This window comes from Ranitomeya variabilis, chromosome 3 (assembly GCF_051348905.1).
Source record: "Ranitomeya variabilis isolate aRanVar5 chromosome 3, aRanVar5.hap1, whole genome shotgun sequence".
Lineage (NCBI taxonomy): Eukaryota > Metazoa > Chordata > Amphibia > Anura > Dendrobatidae > Ranitomeya > Ranitomeya variabilis.
The window spans coordinates 155,700,779-155,724,289 of record NC_135234.1 but is presented as its reverse complement, the minus strand read 5'-3'; the positions used below and the strand labels follow the sequence as shown (position 1 = coordinate 155,724,289).

The 23,511-nt window shown below is 43.4% G+C and overlaps 1 protein-coding gene across 1 annotated transcript in view; it reads right to left on the bottom strand.

The window, feature by feature from the left end:
* Positions 1–7,962: 7,962 nt before the first annotated feature.
* Positions 7,963–23,511, bottom strand: part of LOC143815502 (uncharacterized protein CXorf38 homolog) — a 67,592-nt gene continuing 52,043 nt past the window's right edge. The window contains exon 8 of the mRNA XM_077294757.1: positions 7,963–9,900. Within this exon, the coding sequence (XP_077150872.1) occupies positions 9,827–9,900 (74 nt within the window). The 3' untranslated portion in view covers positions 7,963–9,826. The remainder of the gene's footprint in view (positions 9,901–23,511) is intronic.

Below are 23,511 nucleotides of genomic sequence, written 5' to 3'. Positions count from 1 at the left end.
AACAATAAGTATACTTGAACAGGCTTCCCTTTATGGGAGGTGAGGACACTTTAACGTTACAAACATAATTAAATATCATAGCAACAGGCTACAATTAACTCTCATTACCCAACCGGGTATTCTACTAAGTGCAATTAAATGAACAATAATTTAACATTGCCTTCAAGGAACATACACTCCTAGCTCGCTAAAGGCCTTCCCATAATCACATTACAGGGCAAGTTAACTTTTCATTCTCCTACTTTGAACCTGCAGGACCGCCTGTCCCTATGGCACCAGACCTACTGCCTCTCCTTTCTTTTACAGGACCGCCCCGTTCAGCCAGGGCCTACTGCCTTTCTTTACTATACATGGTATAGACATAACATTCCTTTCAATTAGAGAACATGGAGCCGGCTCTACTTGGCTCCTATTAGGACTCACTCACTAACCCCTACGGGTTCACTTTCTGTCCTTAGTAACACATTATTAACTTTCTATGGGGACTCAGGGTTTACCTTCTATCCTCACCTTCATTATTACTTTCTTACTTTCACTTAAGCAGAACTCTAAATCTGCCCCTACGGGCTTTCTGCATCTTTCTTTTTCAAAGAACATTATCTAGGTTTCACATTTTAAACAAATTGAACACACATAACTTTCCTATATGCAAAACAGTTACATTTCTTCCAGAGCATCATCATCAGTATTTCTTTACATTTAACTAGTTAAAACACATACAACTTTTCTCATTCCAACATTACCATGGCATTACTGTTCTTAAAACAGTATCTCTCGTAAGTACGCTGTTGGACATCCCCTTTAAAAGAGGATCAAGTCTTTCTGAGGTAGCTCGTCTTCTCAGCCTACCAGTCTTTGTTCAGCAAAGGTTCCAGAACGGTATCTTCGCAAAGAGTCTTTAAATAAAACCAGTAGGAAGCGCCTTTAATAAGGTGCAAACTATTTACAAGAAAGTTTGGATCATGCACTGTTCATGATTTCTCAGTTTGTAAAACTTGTGCAAACTTGTAGAAAAACAAACAATAAGGATCCCGGGTCAACTAAGGGATCCATAAAAAGTTAACCCTGGATGGGTTTAGCAGCAAAGAGTAAACAAACAGTTAAAAGGAGAACTATTTACATTTTCAGGTTTCCGAGGTTTATCCTTATTCAGGCGGCCTTGGCCCCTGGGCCCCGTCCACGGTGGCACGGATTCCAGCGGCAAGCCCCGCAGGGGCCACCAGGTCACTCGGTGTCTGGATTTGAAGATTAACCCGGCGGGCAAGCTCGGGAGCTACTACAAAGCGCACAGTGGAGACAGTAACAAGATCCGGCAACTCTGGACCAACCGTAGTTGGGGCCACAGGTGAGACTCTCCCAGACTCACATCGCTGTACCTTCCGGGCACGCCATCCTTGCGCATTCTGGTGACGGGTGTACGTCACCTGATCTCCCTCCCGTAGTGGCTCGCCTTCTCGATCACAGCAGGGAGTTTCCACGTCGTAGCCAGCAACGAAGATGCCAGTAGGTAGACCCGACTCCCAAATGGAGCCCCATCCTTTCTTGGGGTGGAAGGCCGACACAATTCCTCGTCTTACCACATCCATTGCACCATATATCAACTTCTTGCCTTGCAATTCCCGTTTTTCAACTTCGTTGCGCTGCCCCCAGTGCTGGAGCACGCATTGTTTGTACTGGTCCCAGGTAAGTATCGCAATAGTGAGACCATCCACTGGAACCCCATCCTGCTCGACCCAAGGGGTATCCCACCGAAACATCACTCCACCGGGGTCCATTTCTATGGGCTCTCCCCACTTAGTTGGTAATGGCGGTAACAACTTCCCGATCGCACTGGGGCCGAGGACCACCCGCTCAATAGTGAACGAATGATTACTGCTGCGGGGAAGATCGGTCGCGGGAGCGAGACCGGGCGTGGGGGCAGGGATATCTGTCGTACCTGGGCCTGATGTGGTTCCAATGGTGTCAAATCGGTCCGCTGACAAGAACGCTGGAGTCGGCTGCTGCTCGGTCCGCGGCTCTTCCAATGCGGTCCTCGGACGCGGCTCCGCTCGCTGCGGTTCCTCCTCCGCTGACTCCGAGGCCAGGATTGGGTGACTCGGCTCCGCTATCTGTTCCAAAGGCTTCAGATCTGCCGGCTGTAGAGGACGCGGGTCCACCTCTAGTGAACGAGGGTAAGCCGGGACTGCTCCTTCCCCGTTCTGGCACTCGCTGTTCTTCATCATGATCTGTTGATCGGTGGCAATGCATGCATCTGACTCCGCCATTTCTCCGAGGTCGGGCTTCTCCATCACCCGCTTCCCGCCATTGCAAATCAGGGGGTTGTCCTCTGCTTTGGGGCAGGTCATCTCTTTGCAGCCAGAAGCGCAGGGGGCGGTATCCATTTCTCGCGCCATTCTGGTAGTCTCCTCCCATAGCACGCCCTCCTTCTTCTCCGAAGTAGCAATGGCGGCGGCTTTTGGCGGGAACTTCTCTTGGTCAATGGTAGCACACAGTCTTTGCAATAAAGTACAGTTCAAGCACAACAAATCACAGTCTCTAGGCACACATGACCTGATTCTTCAGGCTTAAGTAGATCCTGTTCGTGACGCCAAGATTTGGAGCGCCCCCACACCGCCGCAGGGCCGAGGGGTACCCGGAGCCGGGCCTCTAGGTCTCAGTCCTGGGGTTGTCACGGTGGCTAGACCCGGTCCGTGGCCCTGTCTGTCAGTGGGGGACGTCCGGTGCAATAAGTGGTGTTGTAACGGTGCAGTTGTGGGGTGCAGGTCGCGGTAAATAACGAGGACACCAGGTTGCAGTCTCTTTACCTCTTTACTGGAGATCTCTGAGTCCTCAGTCCAGAGTACGGCTCACCAGGCTGCGCAAGTCCGGCCGGTCCAATGGCACCTCCAGAGTTCACTTCACAGGTGGAAATCGGTGCCTTCCTTCTTAGCGCTATGTGTTGTAGTCCTCCCCTGCTGTGCTTACGGAAAGTACCCCACAACTGTTGTGTCTGTTTCTTAAGTTCCCTCACAACTCGATTAAATGATGTTCTTCTAATCGTCCGTCCCTCCCTGATGTTACGGTTAGAACGGCACCCGTTTGTCGGGTAGGCCTGGAGTTCTTCCGGGACCCTAGAGACGCCCCTCTCCCGCAATTGCCTCCCAAGACTTCATAGGTGATATGTGTTAGACAGCCCGCCTTAAACTGACTGTCCTGCCGCTGTTTAGAGTATTGCTTGAAGCTGAATGTTATAATACTCCCTCGGCGTTCCGGCCACCGGTAATGCGCCTCAGTAGGGTGTTGCTCCGGTCTTACAGCACGACCCCTACTGGAATTCTCCTATTGCTTGATCTCGTTTCTCACTCAGCACAATCTATCTCGCTTCTAGTCCTTTCTTAGGACACCGCCGCTATTCTGAGCAGGCACGGTCCCGTTACGTTCTTTCCAATGCCAAGCCTCTGCCAGGATCCCACCCCTGGCAGAGACCCTACTGTCTCTCCCTCCACAACACCCTCTGCCACTGAGTGTTGCTTCGTCCAATCCAGTCAGCTTTCTGATCTAACTTCCTGCCTGACCCCCAGTTTACCCACTATGGTGGGGAGTGGCCTAATGAATAGAACCCTTAGCTCCCCCCGGAGGCCCTGCTGTGAAACATATTGGTGTCTGTGATACCTGATCAGATGAACTCCTTCAGTGCCATCGGACGCACCATGGCTCCCCATAGTGGCGGAGCCACAGTACTGCAACGACCAGGACTCTGGGGCGCTGCATACGTAATTGGGTGGTTTCCACTGTTAGGGACATCAGGGGCTCTGCAAATGCGACACCCGTAGAACATTCCATCAAAATCTGTGTTGCAACACATCACTCCATCCATACTGAGCCCTGCCGCGCATTCAAACAGACCTGATCACAGGCTGCCCCGAAACACAAGCAGTATGTCTGTATGATGAGGAACATGTTTTTGCTTTGGGGCGGTCTGTGGGCAGGCCTTTCCTTGGTTTCTCTGGCTTATAGCAGGAAGATAAGACTCTGCACACAGTCCCGCCCCGCAGCACAAGCATCTCATTAACTTCTAACACTGATTACACAACAACCACAGGTATCATTTTAATCAGTTTAACACTGCCAACCTGACAGTGTCTAATTTACTTAGCAAAATTCTGCTGACAGATTTGCTTTAAGGAATATTGTCTACGGCACTTATTCATCTAGAGCAAATAAAGTCTCTGATTAATTAACAAGCGAACCCATTAATAATCTTAACCATGTTAACATAACAGGGGCTAAACCTGGGAATCCAAACATGGGGCCCATAGTTTTTCAAATTTAAAGGGGATATCCGGGACTTTACAAAATGAAAAAGTATATAAGCACATAACAGGCAGGCAGGCTATTCACCTGCCTGTTGTGAACGGCACTGTTCTTAACCGGCACAGAGCGGTCACAGACGCTCCTGCTGGGGATTTAGAAGCCTTTGTTGATGTCACATCCACGGAGCGGAAGCTTCTTTTCTGGTCCACTCTGTAGACGGCGCGGGACTTCCAAGATCATTCTGATTGATAGCTGGATCCCAGCTACCTACCTGGGCTAGCCAGCTGTCAATCAGAATGACCTTGGAAGTCCCAGCCCGTTGCGTCAGCAGAGGCAGCTGAATCCCCAACAGGAGCATCTGTGACCGATCTGTGCAGGGTGAGAATGGTGCCGTGCACAACTGGCAGGTAAGTTTCAGTTACCTTCTTGTTAGTACTTAGGTACATTTTTGTTTTTTTTGTAAAGTCCCCTTTAAGTGGAGTTCATCTATTATGAAAAGCAAATCTCTCAAGACGGAGCAAGCAGTTAATTTTTGTAATGTATTCTTGTATATTAGGAGGATCAGCATCCTCTTAATGCGGAGCAATGATGGTAGCTTTCTGGCCTGGTGAAGCAGATATAGAATGAATATGGGCCTCCTCATAACCAACATAACCCAGTAGGCAAACGAAAGGATCTAATGGAACTTCACAATCAAACACATTGGATATGAGATCTAGGACTGTCTTCCAGAATTAAAGTTTAGGGCAACGTCACATGGGATCGCTGTCGATAACCCAAACTAATGAAATACAGACTTAAATACCACTCAAAATTTAATAGTAAAAGACCAAGGTGCTTATTCTGGGTTAACAAATAATTTCATTACATACTTCATAAACCTTCAATTAAAATCAACCAATAAATTACTCATTAAACCAAATGTCCATCGCTGGGTGACCACCCACAGATAAACACTGCGACATATATCTATAGTTACAAAAAACGGGTGGGACCAGCGGGACAATGCGCCTCTTCAGGATCCTGCGGTAACACTGCGTAGTCAGCTGGCTAAAAACCTGCCAAGCAAAGTTTATTCTTGTTCCTGCAAAGCAATCTTTTATAGTTAATACTAAAACTAACAAGCGCCCTAAAGAGACAGTAAAAGTGTGAAGGGGGGGAGGAGATAACTACCAACCAAAAGCAGGGATTGAAAATAAGAAGTGTATAATAAAGCCGAATGAGATAAAGGGGAAGAAAGGAGGCAGCAACGTGATCCCATGGGCCCCTTTTACTAGACTCCATGCGGACTTTTTATTACATGATATATATCAGAGTTAGAGGTATCACATCTATAACATTGCGAGTCTACTTTATAGCCAATGGTATGTAACCGAGGGGGGTTTTGGGTGATAGTCTAAATAGCTCATACTATAATCCACCTGCAATCGTGGAGGTTGGTTATGGGCAGCATACATTTTGTGCCCTCTTATACACCATATTTTTGGACTATAAGATGCACTTTTTTCCTCCAAAAATGTGGAGGAAAATGGGGGGTGTCTTTTAGCCCATCACAGGAGGCAGGAGCCGGCTACTGCGGCTAACTCCTGTGCCCGCTGCTAAGGAGAAATGAATATTAACTCCATTCCACACACTGGCACTGACTGGCTGCTTACAAGCATAAAGCAGCTGCTGGAAACGCAGCTGGACGCTGTGAGGCCGTGAAGGGAAGGGAAGAATGTTTTTTTTTCTGCTGGGGGCCATGCATACCAGAATTGGGAATCATAACAGGATAAGGAAGATGCACCATGCATACCAGGACGGAGATGGGGGCCCTGCAAATCACTATAGGGAATGGGGCCATGCATACCAGGATAAGGATGGGGCCATTTATACCAGGATAGGGATGGGGCCATGCATACCAGGATAAGGATGGGGCCATGCATACCAGGATAAGGATGGGGCCATGCATACCAGGATAAGGATGGGGCCATGCATACCAGGATAAGGATGGGGCCATGCATACCAGGATAAGGATGGGGCCATGCATACCAGGATAAGGATGGGGCCATGCATACCAGGATAAGGATGGGGCCATTTATACCAGGATAGGGATGGGGCCATGCATACCAGGATAAGGATGGGGCCATGCATACCAGGATGAGGATGGGGCCATGCATACCAGGATAAGGATGGGGCCATGCATACCAGGATAAGGATGGGGCCATGCATACCAGGATAAGGATGGGGCCATGCATACCAAGATAATGATGGGGCCATGCATACCAGGATAATGATGGGGCCATGCATACCAGGATAATGATGGGGCCATGCATACCAGGATAAGGATGGGGCCATGCATACCTGGACAGAGATAGGGTTCCTGCATACCAGGATAGGGATTGGGGCCAACCATACCAGGATAAGAATGGGGCCAATTATACCAGGATAGGGATGGGGCATATGCATACCAGGATAAGGATGGGGCCAATCATACCAGGATATGGATGGGGCCATGCATACCAGGATGGGGATGGGGGCCAATCATACCAGTATAAGGATGGGCCCATATATATCAGGACGGAGGTGGGGTCCCTGCATAGAATACCAGGATAGGGATTCAGGCCAATCATACCAGGATAGGGATTGCGGCCACTCATACCAGGATAAGGATGGGGCCATGCATACCAGGATAAGGATGGGGCCATTTATACCAGGATAGGGATGGGGCCATGCATACCAGGATAAGGATGGGGCCATGCATACCAGGATAAGGATGGGGCCATGCATACCAGGATGGGGATGGGGGCCAATCATACCAGTATAAGGATGGGCCCATATATATCAGGACGGAGGTGGGGTCCCTGCATAGAATACCAGGATAGGGATTCAGGCCAATCATACCAGGATAGGGATTGCGGCCACTCATACCAGGATAAGGATGGGGCCATGCATACCAGGATAAGGATGGGGCCATTTATACCAGGATAGGGATGGGGCCATGCATACCAGGATAAGGATGGGGCCATGCATACCAGGATAAGGATGGGGCCATGCATACCAGGATAAGGATGGGGCCATGCATACCAGGATAATGATGGGGCCATGCATACCAGGATAATGATGGGGCCATGCATACCAGGATAAGGATGGGGCCATGCATACCTGGACAGAGATAGGGTTCCTGCATACCAGGATAGGGATTGGGGCCAACCATACCAGGATAAGGATGGGGCCAATTATACCAGGATAGGGATGGGGCATATGCATACCAGGATAAGGATGGGGCCAATCATACCAGGATATGGATGGGGCCATGCATACCAGGATGGGGATGGGGGCCAATCATACCAGTATAAGGATGGGCCCATATATATCAGGACGGAGGTGGGGTCCCTGCATAGAATACCAGGATAGGGATTCAGGCCAATCATACCAGGATAGGGATTGCGGCCACTCATACCAGGATAAGGATGGGGTCATGCATACCAGGATGGGAATGGGGGCCAATCATACCAGAATAAGAATGGGGCCATGTATACCAGGACGGAGATGGAGGCTCTACATACCAGGATAAGGATGGGTCCCTGCATACCAGGATGGGGATGTGGGCCAGTCATACCAGGATAAGGATGGGGCCATGCATACCAGGACAGAGATGGGGGACCTGCATACAAGGATAGGGATAAGGAGCCATGCATACCAGGATGAGGGATATTAAGTATAGATTTGACCACATTTTTTGCTTCAAATTTTTTTCTAATTTCCTCCTCTAAAACCTAGGTGCGTCTTATGGTCCGATGCATCTTAGAGTCCGAAAAATACAGTAACAGTTGGAATAATAGTAGATCGCCTTATTATATAGAAAAAACTGCTTTGAATATATCAAACATAAGCGGAAATAATTTAGCAATTAAACAAAATATAATCTTTATTACAAAAAAATCACACAGTGAGACGAAACAATACAAGAAAAAGGCCCCTTAAAAAACCCTTATAAACAGTTAGGGAAAAATGATTCAGCCAGTTTTTATGACTAGCATATATACATATGATATAAGTCAGTACATCCAATATACAGCTTTGGCAAAAATTAAGAGACCACTGCAAAATGTTCAGTTTGTCTGATTTTTCTCTTTATAGGTATATTTTTGAGTAAAATGTAAATTGTTCTTTTATTCTATAAACTACTGACAACATGTCTACGAAGTTCCAAGCAAAACATTTTGTATTTATTTTCTGAAAATGAGAAATGGTCAAAATTTAAAAAATGCATTGCTTGCAGAACTCAAATAATGCAAAAAAAAAAAAAACACGCTCATAATCATTTAGAAACAACAATCCTAATGTTTTAACTCAGGAAGAGTTCAGAAATCAATATTTTGTGGAATAACCATGATTTTTAATCACAGCGTTCATGTGTCTTGGCATGCTTTCCACCAGTCTTTCACACTGCTTTTGGGTGACCTTATGCCACTCCTGGTACAAAAATTTAAGCAGTTCTTCTTTGTTTGATGGCTTGTGAGTATCCATCTTCCTCTTGATTACATTCCAGAAATTTTCAATGGGGTTCAGGTTTAGAGATTGGGCTGGCCATGACAGGGATTTGATGTGGTGGTCCTTCATTCACACCTTGATTGACCTAGCTGTGTGGCATGGCGCATTGTCCTGCTGGAAAAACCAGTCCTCAGAGTTGGGGAACATTGCCTGAGCAGAAGGAATCAACTGTTTTTCCAGGATAACCCTGTATGCGGCTTGATTCATACGTCCTTCGCAAAGATTAACCTTCCCAATTCCAGCCTTGCTGAAGCAGGAATTGATGGCAAAGGAGCCCTGACGAAGTATTGAGTGGACTTACTGAACATACATTTCAGTAGGCCAACATTTCGGATTTTAAAATCATTTTTTCAAGCTGGTGTTATAAAGTGTTCTAATTTACTGAGATAATGACTTTCGAGTTTTCATTGGCTGTAAGCCATAATCCTCAACATTAACAGAAATAAACACTTGAAATACATCAACTCTGTTTGTAATGACTTTATATATGAGTTTCACTTTATGTACTGAAGAACTGAAATAAATTAACTTTTTGATGACATTCTAGTTTTGTGAGATACACCTGTATTATAGATAACAGGATAACGCCATTCACAGTAGGTGATTTTACAGCTCATCTCCTCCTCATCCCAGCATAATGACCTCTGCACAGGTCACAGAGGATGCCCACAACACTCTCCCATAAAAGTCAGCTAATATCTCCAGTCTACAATTTCATATGGTCCATTTGGCTACTGTAAAACATATTTCTCAATCATGTATACAAAAATAAAATACAAAAATCTACAATCCAATTGGGAAAAAACAAATATGTATACACATCTGGTTTTAAATAGCAAAAATATACACATTTTTATGAAAAACCATACCTTTAGCGCCTTTTTTTTTCAAGCTTATTGATGCCGTTTTTAATTTGTATCAATGAAAATGTCTGTGTGTAGACTGTGCAATAATTCACTGGGGACGTTATAATAACACTTGGCCTAGTAGTTTTGTCCTAAAGAAATTTCAGTAAAAATACCAACAAAATCATGAGGAAAAAAGGTGCAAAACGCTGTATGTAAAGCCAACCTAAAAAAAAAGAAAAAATACATGTTAAAAGCTGGTCAAATTTTCAGTGTTTTTTTTGTATTATTATTTTTTTATTTATTTTAACAATCTGAAAACTACAATACAGAATGTCAAGCCTTCATTATATATAAATTGTGGCTCGTCAGCATGAAAACTATCCTAAAAATACAGTGTCAATGTAGTCTAATCAGATTACAGCTTTCTTTTATTTAAAGCTTGTTTGAAGATGAGGGTAATTGTCTTCTAGCTGTAAGGGTACCATTACACTAAACGATTTACCAACGATCACGACCAGCGATACGATCTGGCCGTGATCGTTGGTAAGTCGTTGTGTGGTCGCCGGAGAGCTGTCACACAGACAGCTCTCCAGCGACCAACGATGCCGAAGTCCCCGGGTAAGCAGGGTAAACATCGGGTTACTAAGCGCAGAGCTGCGCTTAGTAACCCGATGTTTACCCTGGTTACCATTGTAAATGTAAAAAAAAAAAAAAACACTACATACTCACATTCCGGTGTCTGTCACGTCCCTCACCGTCAGCTTCCCGCACTGACTGTGTCAGTGCCGGCCGTAAAGCACAGCACAGCGGTGACATCACCGCTGTGCTCTGCTTTTACTTTACGGCCGGCGCTCACAGTCAGTGCGGGAAGCTGACGGCGAGGGACGTGACAGACACCGGAATGTGAGTATGTAGTGTTTTTTTTTTTACATTTACAATGGTAACCAGGGTAAACATCGGGTTACTAAGCGCGGCCCTGCGCTTAGTAACCCGATGTTTACCCTGGTTACAAGCGAACACATCGCAGGATCGGCGTCACACACGACGATCCAGCGATGACAGCGGGTGATCCAGCGACAAAAGAAAGTTTCAAACGATCTGCTACGACGTACGATTCTCAGCGGGGTCCCTGATCGCAGTAGCGTGTCAGACACAGCGAGATCGTAAGTATATCGCAGGAACGTAACGGATCGTGCCATCGTAGCGACCAAAGTGCCACTGTGAGACGGTACCCTAAGACTTTTAGTTAAATATATTATAGATAACCCCCAATGTGTTAATATTAACCCCTTTATCCCCAAGGGTGGTTTGCACGTTAATGACTAGGCCAATTTTTACAATTCTGACCACTGTCCATTTATGAGGTTATAACTCTGGAACGCTTCAACAGATCCCAGTGATTCTGACACTGTTTTCTCGTGACATATTGTACTTCATAATAATGGTAAAATTTCTTTGATATTACCTGCGTTTATTTGTGAAAAAAATGGAAATTTGGCGAAAACTTTGAAAATTTTGCAATTTTCCAAATTTGAATTTTTATGCCCTTAAATCACAGAGATATGTCACACAAAATACTTAATAAGTAACATTTCCCACATGTCTACTTTACATCAGCACAATTTTGGAGCCAAATTTTTTTTGTTAGGGATTTAAGGGTTAAAATTTGACCAGCAATTTCTCATTTTTACAACATCATTTTTTTTTTAGGGACCACATCACATTTGAAGTCATTTTGAGGGGTCTATATGATAGAAAATAACCAAGTGTGACACCATTCTAAAAACTGCACCTCTCAAGGTGCTCAAAACCACATTCAAGAAGTTTATTAACCCTTCAGGTATTTCACAGGAATTTTTGCAATGTTTAAAAAAAAAATGAACATTTAACTTTTTTCGCAAAAAATTTATTTCAGCTCCAATTTGTTTTATTTTCCCAAGGGTAACAGGAGAAATTGGACCAAAAGTTGTTGTACAATTTGTCCTGAGTACGCTGATACCCCATATGTGGGGGTAAACCACTGTTTGGGCGCATGGCAGAGCTCGGAAGGGAAGAAGCGCCGTTTGACTTTTCAATGCAAAATTTACTGGAATTTAGATGGGACACCATGTTGCGTTTGGAGAGCCCCTGATGTGCCTAAACAGTGGAAACCCCAAATTCTAACTGAAAACCTAACCCAAACACACCCCTAACCCTATTCCCAAACATACCCCTAACCCCAACCACACCCCTAACCCCAACACACCCCTAACCCTAATCCCAACCCTAACCACACCCCTAACCCCAATTCCAACCATAACCCAAACCTAATCCCAACTGTAAATGTAATCCAAACCCTATCCCTAACCCTAGTCCCAACCCTAACCCTAGCCCTAACCCTAGCCCTAACCCTAACCCTAATGGGAAAATGGAAATAAATACATTTTTTTTATTTTTTTATTTTTCCCTAACTAAGGGGGTGATGAAGTTCCCCTTCATCACCCCCTTAGTTAGGGAAAAATAAAAAAATAAAAAAAATGTTTTGATTTACTTTTCTAGCGGGTTTTCTAGCGGATTTTTATGATTGGCAGCCGTCACACACTAAAAGACACTTTTTATTGCAAAAAATAGTTTTTGCGTCTCCACATTTTGAGAGCTATAATTTTTCCATATTTTGGTCCACAGAGTCATGTGAGGTCTTAATTTTTGCGGGACGAGTTGACGTTTTTATTGGTAACATTTTCAGGCATGTGACATTTTTTGATCGCTTTTTATTTTGATTTTTGTGAGGCAGAATGACCAGAAACCAGCTATTCATGAATTTCATTTGGGGGGGAGCATTTATACCGTTCCGCGTTTGGTAAAATGGATAAAGCAGTTTTATTCTTTGGGTCAGTACGATTACAGCAATACCTCATTTATATCTTTTTTTGGCGCTTTTATACGATAAAAACTATTTTATAGAAAAAATAATTATTTTTGCATTGCTTTATTCTGAGGACTATAACTTCTTTACTTTTTCGCTGATGATGTTGTATGGCGGCTCGGTTTTTGGGGGACAAGATGACGTTTTCAGTGGTACCATGGTTATTTATATCCCTCTTTTTGATCGCGTGTTATTCCCCTTTTTGTTTCTGCAGTAAGATAATAAAGCGTTGTTTTTTGCCTTTTTTTTTTTTTTTACGGTGTTCACTAAAGGGGTTAACTAGTGGGATAGTTTTATAGGTCGGGTCGTTACGGACGCAGCGATACTAAATATGTGTACTTCTATTATTTTTTTTATTATTTAGATAAAGAAATGTATTTATGGGAACAATATATATATATTTTTTTAGGATTTTTTTGTTTAAATTTTTTTACACATCTGATTTTTTTATTTATTTACACTATAACATTGCCCCGGGGGAGGGCATCATGTTATAGTGTAAGATCGCTGATCTGACTTTGCTGTGCACTGTGTCAGATCAGTGATCTGACGTGCACTCCTGGAGGCTTCCCGGTGCTTGCTCTGAGCAGGCGCTGTGATGCCACCTCCCTGCAGGACCCGGATGCAGCCCCGCGGCCATTTTGGATCTGGGGCCTGCAGGGAGAAGAAGGTAGGAGACCCTCGGAGCAACGCGATCACATCAACTTGCTCCGCGGGTCTCAGGGAAGCCTGCAGGGAGCCCCCTCCCTGTGCGATGCTTCCCTATACCGCCGGAACACTGCGATCATGTTTGATTGCAGTGTGCCGGGGGTTAATGTGCTGGGGGCGGTCCGTGACCGCTCCTGGCACATAGTGCCGGATGTCAGCTGCGATAGTCAGCTGACACCCGGCCGCGATCGGCCACGCTCCCCCCGTGAACGCGGCCGATCGCTATGACATACTATCCCGTCGGTAGGCATATGGGCCCAGCCTACCTCGACGGGATAGTATGTCTAATGTCAGAAAGGGGTTAAAAAATAACTCTTTCCCCAATTATCATACTTACCATATTTTACAGACTATAAGATGCACCTCCATATACAGTAGGGCACACCCCTTGTTTACCCAAGAAAAAATAAGGAAAAAATATTTGGTATTCTTTAAAAATTCTCTGGTAACTTAAGGAAGTGGAGGAGTTAATGACACTAAGTATTGTATACTGAAGGAAGCCGTCCCTCCTTCCTCCATATTACATACCATCCATCCGATGACCGAAAAGGCCTTTTATGCTTTCTACCTAATAAACTGCTTATGTGTAGTCCATCTTGCTAATGATCAAACGATCTGCAATACACTTAAAGGGACCTATCACCAGGTTTTCCCAATATAAAGTACGACCAGCACCTGTCAGGCCTCTTTTACAGAATACTAGTATGCTGCATCTATGTCCCCAATCTTTTCTACAAGGCATAAAAAGAAGCTTTTATTATATGCACAGGTTCAATGAGGTCCGATATACATATCTGGTCTTGATCCAACGCCTCCTTTCTTCTTACGATTGCTGTCCTCCTACCCTATTTAGTAGGGATAACGTGCCGGCTTTTCCCCCAATCACGCTCCTGTGCAGTCGCACTTGTTTGCCGTGCTGAAGGCAGAGCAAAGCACTGTAGTGCACATGTGCCAACTTTACCTCTGGGTAATCGGCGCACTCTGGCCTTTCCCGGCGCATGAGTACAACACTACTTTTCCCTGCCCTCGGTAGAAGTTCACCTGTGCAGGACTGTGATTGGGGGACACTGTGTGGATGACGTTGGGTGCGCCGTCCACATGAAGCAGGGAAGGAGGACGGCGATTGTTGGAAGAGAAGAGGCACTGGATCAAGACCAGAGACGCCCATCGGACCGGACCATGGTAACGGAGAGCATAATAAAATCCCTTTTTTGTGCCTTGTAGAGGGGATTGGAGACATATATACAGAATACTAGGATGCTGTAAAAGAGGCCTAGATGATGCTGTATGTACTTTAAATTGTGAAAACCTGGTGATAGGTTTCTTTTAAATAGGGTCATCCTGACTGCCCCTGTCTATGTACTCTAGTATGGATAATAGAAGTCATAGAAGGGAGTCCCCTGCTTAGTAAACTCATTATGTTAGTCATTGCCAGATTATAGAGAACTTGGCATACTATGGCTAAATCGCCACCGATCCCTTGTGAAGCTGTCTGTGGCTATACTGTGAATTGTCCAGAAAAAAGAAAATAAATGATATACCCGCACTGCCGCTTTCTGCGATTACCTATCAGCGTGCCTTAAGCTGCTATGCCAGTACCCATACCACCTACTCCATACACGGGCGCTTCGGGTGCATAACCAAAAAAGTGCTTGAAATCCAGAGAAAAAGAAAAAAATGGTTTGCACTCACCAAGCCCGATAAAACAGATAAGACTTTATTAGGACATATGCGAAGTGGACAAGGAGTTCATGTTGACCACAGGATGACAGCTGTTTCGCGCACTCAGCGCTTCCACAGATCCCGATGCCAGAACGGGAAATGAGGTAACAATTTATACAAATGCAACCCCTCCCCTGAAATGACATCATACACAAAAACTACCCCTCACACAAAATGTGAAAAAAAGAAGAAAGAAAAACATTGCTCAAGAAATATAAAAAACATCAAATAACCACATATTAAAATAAATACACTAAAAGATTTACGTGCTTTTCAAGCAGTCACTTTAAATTTCATATGGGCAGGAAGACATCATAGAATTCCAAAGTCGGTAATGTTGGCTGATAAAAAGATGGGAGGTCTGGCAGCACCTTACTTTGTTCATTATTATTTGGCATCACACCTCCACACGATCCCATCGTGGTTTTCTAAGCCTGCCTATATGAAAGCTCACCCCAACTCCCTGATCTGGATTGGAGCTTACAATCCCCTGTCAATAGACCTATTGGGTCCAATGATGCACACCAGAAATATATGGAGGGTCTGCTCTAAAAAATTCAATCTGACATCAACAAATTCTTCTCTTACTTCCTTTCTTTTTCATCCGAATTTCCCTGAAAGTTTAACCCACTAATTTACAGGAGTGTGGACTCAATCTGGCTTTTGTTTAACTTCGCTGACATAATCAACTATAAAACGCAAATTTGACATTCCTACGATGAGCTGGAAACAAATTTATCCCTCCATTCTCTTACATTATTTCAAAATATTAAAATTTGGCACTTTGCCTCATCATTATTCCATGGTCTACAGACTTCCATTCCTACCTCCTTCAAGAGACTGTGCAAGAATAGTTCAACAACAAGACGTTTAATAACTATTAATTACAATATTCTACAGGCTTCAGACACAGATTCCCTAACTAGACACTCTTATAAGCTCAAATGGGAGGAATATCTGGGTAAAACACTAACCGTGGTAGAATGGAGAAATGTTTGGACCAGAGCAGCCAAGACTGCATCTTGTATTTCATACAAAGAAAATCATTCCAAATTCCTTCATCTCTGGTACCATATGCCTGAATTTTTACATAAAATGGACCCATCTATTCCTTCCCTTTGCTGGCGTTGCATCATGTCTAGAGGTTTTATATTTCACATTTTTTGGGACTGTCCACTTATTAAACCATTCTGGGTGATAGTCCAACTCCTCATTAAGCAAGTTTTTGGAGTGGATCTCCCATTAAGTCCTCAGCTCTTTCTATTAAATATTTTCCCTGCATCCATATCCAAGAGATCCACTAGACTGCTTTTAATATGTTAACAGCAGCATGCTTGCCTACCATTGGAAGCAATCCTCTCCAGCTTCCGAACTAGATCTATATTCTCTCATCAAAGATATCATGAACTTTGAATACCAGGCAGCCTTTAATGACAACACTGTATAGAGATTTAACCTTCTTTGGTCTCCTTGGGATTTCTTTTAGACCATGTTAAATATATGACCTCTATGAGGTGGCTAAAACTAGGTCGTAACATTTCATATCATTTCCCCATCTTTCCTTTTGTCTGAGTCTGTTTGTTTGTTTGTAAAATTTTACACTTTATCTACTTGAAAATGTTTTATTACTATAGTATAAGATTGGTTGCTAACCTATAAATGATAGTGAAAAATCTAAAATGCCTAATTATTTTTTCTTTTCCTGTAAAGTTTGAAAAATTTTCAATAAAAATTACAATTTAAAAAAATATATATACATCCCATGGATATGCCATACATTTGCAGACGTACAAATGTGAACCTAGCCTCAACCGTATCCAAGATATATAATCAGATCAAGAAATATTTGGACAGTGACACAAATGTTTGCATTTTAGCTGTTTAACAAAACATATTCAAAATACAGTTTTATAATCAATATGCACTTAAAGTGAAGACTCTTAGCTTTAACCTGAGGCTATTGATATCCTAATTGGAGCAAAGGTTTAGGAATTACAGCTCTTTAACATGTAGCTGCCTCTTTTTCAAGGGACCAAAAGTAATTGGATAATTATCTCGAAAGCTCTTTAACCCCTTACTGACCTCGGACGGGATAGTACATCCGAGATCAGCTCCCCTGCTTTGATGCAGGGCTCCGCGGTGAGCCCGCATCAAAGCCGAGACATGTCAGCTGTTTTGAACAGCTGACATGTGCCCGCAATAGCGGCGGGTGAAATCGCGATTCACCCGCCATTATTAACTAGTTAAATGCCGCTGTCAAACGCAGACAGCGGCATTTAACTACCGCATCCGGCCGGGCGGCCGGATATGAGCGCATCGCCGACCCCGTCACATGATCGGAGGTCGGCGATGCTTCTACATTGTAACCATAGAGGTCCTTGAGACCTCTATGGTTACTGATCGCCGGCAGCTGTGAGCGCCACCCTGTGGTCGGCGCTCACAGCACATCTGATTTTCTGCTACATAGCAGCGAACAGCAGATCGCTGCTATGTAGCAGAGGCGATCGTGCTGTGCCTGCTTCTAGCCTCCCATGGAGGCTATTGAAGCATGGCAAAAGTTAAAAAAAAAAAAGTAAAAAAAAATTTGAAAAAAATAAAAAAAATATAAAAGTTTAAATCACCCCCCTTTCGCCTCAATCAAAATAAATCAATAAAAAAAAATCAAACCTACACATATTTGATATCGCCACGTTCAGAATCGTCCGATCTATCAATAAAAAAAAAGCATTAACCTGATCGCTAAACGGCGTAATGAGAAAAAAATTCGAAACGCCAGAATTACGTTTTTTTGGTCGCTGCGACATTGCATTAAAATGCAATAACGGGCGATCAAAAGAACGTATCTGCACCAAATTGGAATAATTAAAAACGCCAGCTCGGCATGCAAAAAATAAGCCCTCAACCGACCCCAGATCATGAAAAATGGAGACGCTACGAGTATCGGAAAATGGGGGAATTTATTTTTTTTTTTTTTAGCAAAGGTTGGAATTTTTTTTCACCACTTAGGTAAAAAATAACCTAGTCATGTTAGGTGTCTATGAACTCGTAGTGGTAGTGACCTGGAGAATCATAATGGCAGGTCAGTTTTAGCATTTAGTGAACCTAGCAAAAAAGCCAAGCAAAAAACAAGTGTGGGATTGCACTTTTTTTGCAATTTCACCGCACTTGGAATTTTTTTCCCGTTTTCTAGTACACGACATGGTAAAACCAATGATGTCGTTCAAAAGTACAACTCGTCCCGCAAAAAATAAGCCCTTACATGGCCAAATTAACGGAAAAATAAAAAAGTTATGGCTCTGGGAAGGAGGGGAGTGAAAAACGAACACGGAAAAATGAAAAATCCCAAGGTCATGAAGGGGTTAATGGACTGCAAGGGCTATTCCCTCGTTAATCTATCATCCACTAACCAGGTAAAAGGTCTGGAGCTGATTCCAGGTGTGACATTTCCATTTGGAATTTGATACTGTGAACACACAAAATACGGTAAGAAAAGTTCTCAATGGAAACGAAACAGACCATTGTTAGGCTGAAAAAAAAGAAGATATGCATCAGAAAGATAGCATAAATCTTATGAGTGGTCAAATCAACAGTTTGGTGTACTCTGCAAAAAAACAGCACTGGTGAGCTTAGAAAAAAAGGCTTGTATGTCCATGTAAGACAACAGTGGTGGATGATCGCAGTATCCTTTCCATGGTCAAGAAAAACCCCTTCACAATATCCACCCAAGTGAAAAACATGCCAGCCCAGTTCTGGAAAAGCATTATTTGGACAGATAAAATTAAAATCATCCTGTAGCAGAATGATGGGAAGAAAAAAGTATGGCGAAGGCTTGGAACGGCTTATGATCTAAAGCACAACACATCCTCTGTAAAGCATGGTGAAGACAGTGTGATGGCATGGGCATGCATGAATTCCAATTGGCACTGGGTTACTAGTGTTTATTGATGATGTGACTGAAGCAATTCTGAAGTGTGTAGGGCCATACTTTCTGTTCAGATTCCACTAAATGCAGCAAAGTTGATTGGACAATGATTCACAGTACAGATGGACAATGACCCAAAGAATATTACAAGTGGAAGTAGAATATTTGCAATGGCTGAGTCAATCACCAGATCTCAACCTCATCGAGCATGCATTTCACATACTTAAGACAAAAGTTAAGGCAGAAAGGCCCACAAACAAGCAACAACTGAAGTCAGCTGCAGCAAAGCATCACAAAGGAGTAAACCCAGCGTTTGGTGATATCCATGGCTTCCTGGCCTCCAGATTTCAGACAGTCATTGCCTGCAAAGGATTCTCTACCATAATAAAATGTTCATATAAAATACTTTGTAAAGTTTATTTGTTATAGGAAAAAATATTTATAAACCTGGGAATCTGAATTAACTAGTGAACATATATCCCCTTAAAAAATTAGATTTTATTATGAATATTTTAAAAATACACCACCCAGTGCTATTTAGGCACAATTCGGCCTAAAGGTAAAAAAGACCAAGGTCTAGCGCATACCCTGCAATGGCCTACTCTGTCACCTGCCTGGCTGTGGAGGTTGGCACCCTAATTACGATGTTTTGGCGCCCCCACTCAACGTGGACTACCCCTCACTGCCCTAGATCACCCTATGCTGCAGGTGTGAAGACAAAATACATAAGAACAGAGATGAAGAAAGCAAAAAAATGGTCAAAAAAACACACAAAAAACTAAATAGAAAAAAATTAGCAAAAGAATAGAGGCAAAAGCAGGATATTAGATAAGACCTATATAGGCTCCGGCCCCTTTTATAAACCAATTTGCTAAACACCAATAATAGGCAATGGGTATGCTGTCAGATGTGCCACATAAAAATTTATAGCATCAATCACTACAGCCTATACCACATATACTCAAAAATACTGCAGTTTGTCTAGCTATTATTAGCATAAATTATACCCATAAGGGATTAAAGCCTGCAATTAATATTAAACACAACCCAAATAGATAACCAGGGCCAAGTATTTAAGGTATCTCAGTGGTGTAGGTAAAATTATATGTTATTTATCATGATATATTGCACTTCGCCTCATAGCCTTAGCATAGATAACTGCCTTAAAAATTGCAAATTATACCATATACATTTTCTTCTTCATGGACTATCAAGCCATAGATATACCAGCCCTAGGGGGTTGCCCCCATATATAAACAGGGCTAAACAGTCACAAAGATACTAGTGCAAAAGCCTAAAACAGGCAAGACTGTACAATTTTCCAATGGTATAAGCAGGATGGCGTGTTACTTATCATGATACACTGTGCCTCGCCTCAACGCGTTTCCCCGTAGTTCGGTTCATCAGGAGGCCCGTCAGAGGGTTCTCAAAATGTTAGATGCCATAGATGAGTAGCATAACCAGTGGCTTATACGGGTGGAATTAAATAACCCCCGCTCATACACATGCTCCAATCAGCATCGCCATCAATAATCATGGCCAGAAAAAGCCTGAGTGATGAACTATTTACCTGCCAAATCCAAAAGGATTGATGTACCAATATGCCATGCTTCTCCGGCGTCAGGGTGCTACTACCGCGCAAATGCGGAAGTATCATTCACGTCATCAGGAGATTATTGCCAGCTAGGCGCCAATGCGCCTGCGCATTAATCGGAGCAAACTGATCGCTAGTGCGTTTCATTCTACGTCGCTAATGCGTTACATTCTCGCCTGCGATCCGCAAAACTGGTCACTAAAGCGTTTCATTCTCAACGCAACAGCGCATGATCGGGAAGCAAAACTGATCGCTACAGAGTATCATTCTCCACACAGCAGCGCATGACCGGAAACGCTCCAAGTGCACCCAATAGATTTTCATATATTATTGCTCCTTTCACACATAAGCATATATTATGTCTTGCTGGCATACAGAAAAATGGAAAGGCAGGGTACATTTCCAAAAACATAACTATAAAGTCCATTAAAGGGCATAAAGATATTAATAGAAAATTACAGGCAATGTGTCACATGTACAAACATGCTCAAAAGAACATGTAGCTTTAAGGATAAATCCATTAACCTCCACATATCATACGGCCTTCGACCCCAAAAGAGACCACTACAAAAACCAAAAACAACACACAAATGGACAAGGTGAGGGAAACGGTTAAATAAAAGACGCATATGAAAGATATTCATTCAGGCCCTTTGGGGACAAAGATTGTAATCTAAACATCCACTCAGTTTCTTTTTGTTGGATAACCTTATCTAGATCACCCCCTCTTGTTTTTGGTTTAACTATTTCCACCATGTTAAAGGTGATTTCTTTCAAATTGCCCCCATGTACCTCATTCATATGGCGAGCTATCGGGGTGTCCCTCTTGTTTCTAATATCACCCACGTGCTCTCCCACCCTTACCCTCAGTTCTCTGGTTGTTTTACCAATATAATCCTTCGGGCAGGTGCACGTGGCCTTGTAGACTAGCCCGGTAGATTTACAGTTTCCAAAATCTCTGATCTGGTATTCCCTGCCATTTGCCGCACTGCAGAAGGTTTTACATTGTGTCATCAGTGAGCATCTAGAACAATTGCCACACCTAAAGAACCCATTTGGTTTTCTGTCCAGCCATGTTCCTTCCCTACGGGGTTTCTCATATAAGCTATGAACCAAGGCATCCCCTATGGTTTTACCCCTTCTATACGTTATACTGGGTTTGGGGGATATAAAGTTGCTTACATTAGGGTCTGCCAGCAGAATGCCCCAATGTTTTTGAAATACTTGAAAAACCCTCTCAGATTGCCCGGGGGAGGGGTAGACAACCACAAGGAAGATGGCGGGCGCAAAGGTATCAGCGCAGACGCAGAAGCAGAGGCGGAGAGCCCAGACTGTACCAGGCTACGCCTTTAGCATCTACCTCCTCTACAGTGCCTCAATCCTCTTCCTCTTCTTTTTTAGATCGGGGCCCCATAGGGGGGTACGATCTCAGGAAGAGAGTCATATAGGACAAGGGGAAATTATTAACCTCTCATCCTATGTATTATCAAGGGAAGACTATTCCCTGTTGGGGAGAGGTTTAAATTTTGTCCCTACGGGTGCATATGATTGCTTTAGATGGGTGAAGGATTTGAACTTATTCGGACGCAACCTGAAATGGAAACTATTTTTTCAGCAGAATGACATTGAGAATTGCAGAAGGTTAGGTGTATCAGAAGACGACATTGAGAGCTGGCGTACGTTAACTGAATTACTGAATGAGAATCACCAGGTACGGGGTAAGGGTCCCTTTACAGATTTAAAAAATAGAAGCACTAGGATGCCACCTATAAATTATGTTACGAGCGTTGACATTTTTATGAAGCTAGTGGAGACAGATTTATCCAAGATCAAAAGGGAGACATATGAGTGGGCATCCAATCTAACGGAGGGCGAAAAAAACTCTTTAAAAAGGTTAGAAAAAAATAAGGATGTAATTATAAAGGCCTCTGACAAGGGGGGCAACCTCGTCATCATGGACCATTCAGTTTATTTAGATATGTGTCATGCTTTACTCCATGAGCATGATACATATGAAATCCTACCTAAAGACCCCACAAAGGAATATAGGAAGGTTCTGGCAGCCATGTTGGATCAAGCCAAAGAAAGAGGGTTAATTTCAGAGAATGAATATAAGTTTATGTTACCCGATAAGGTTGTGATTCCCACATTCTATGCCTTACCAAAAGTGCACAAAGGCCTAGTGCCTTTAAAAGGGCGTCCGATAGTATCAGGGATAGATTCCCTAACACAAAACAGTGGGGTGTACTTGGACAGAGTTCTAAGATCATTTGTCACATCGCTTCCATCCTATGTGAGGGATACCTCACATCTGTTGTCAATGCTTGAGGGGATCACTTTGGGTAATGGGACACTTATAGCGTCAATAGATGTTGAGGCGCTGTATAGCTCTATCCCACATGAGTGTGGCAACAAAGCCGTGGCACATTTTTTACGGACTAGAGCAGTGGAATGTGTTGAACACAATATTTTTATTCAAGATCTCCTCATGTTCGTCCTGACCCATAATTATTTTCTGTTTAATGGGAAGTACTTCCACCAGCTCAGGGGTACAGCAATGGGGAGCCCCTGTGCCCCCACATATGCTAATATTTTCCTGGGCTGGTGGGAGGAAACTCTAGTGTTTGGGAATGAAGAGGTATGGTGGAGCCCTTTCATCAATTTATGGGCCAGATATATTGATGATATTTTGATTTTCTGGTCCGGCTCTGCGAGTGACTTTTGTAGGTTTGTGGAGGACATCAATATGAATAATTTTGGTTTAAGGTTTACATCTGAGTACCATGAACATAGCATTAATTTCTTGGATCTGACAATTTCAAAAAGACAAGACGGGGGGATTGAAACCTGTACCTTCCGCAAACCGACTGCCGCTAACAATCTGTTACGATGGACCAGCCATCATCCAGTTCCTCTTAAAAGAGGAATACCTAAAGGGCAGTTCCTACGTATCAGGAGGAACTGCTCTGATTTGGGGGTGTAC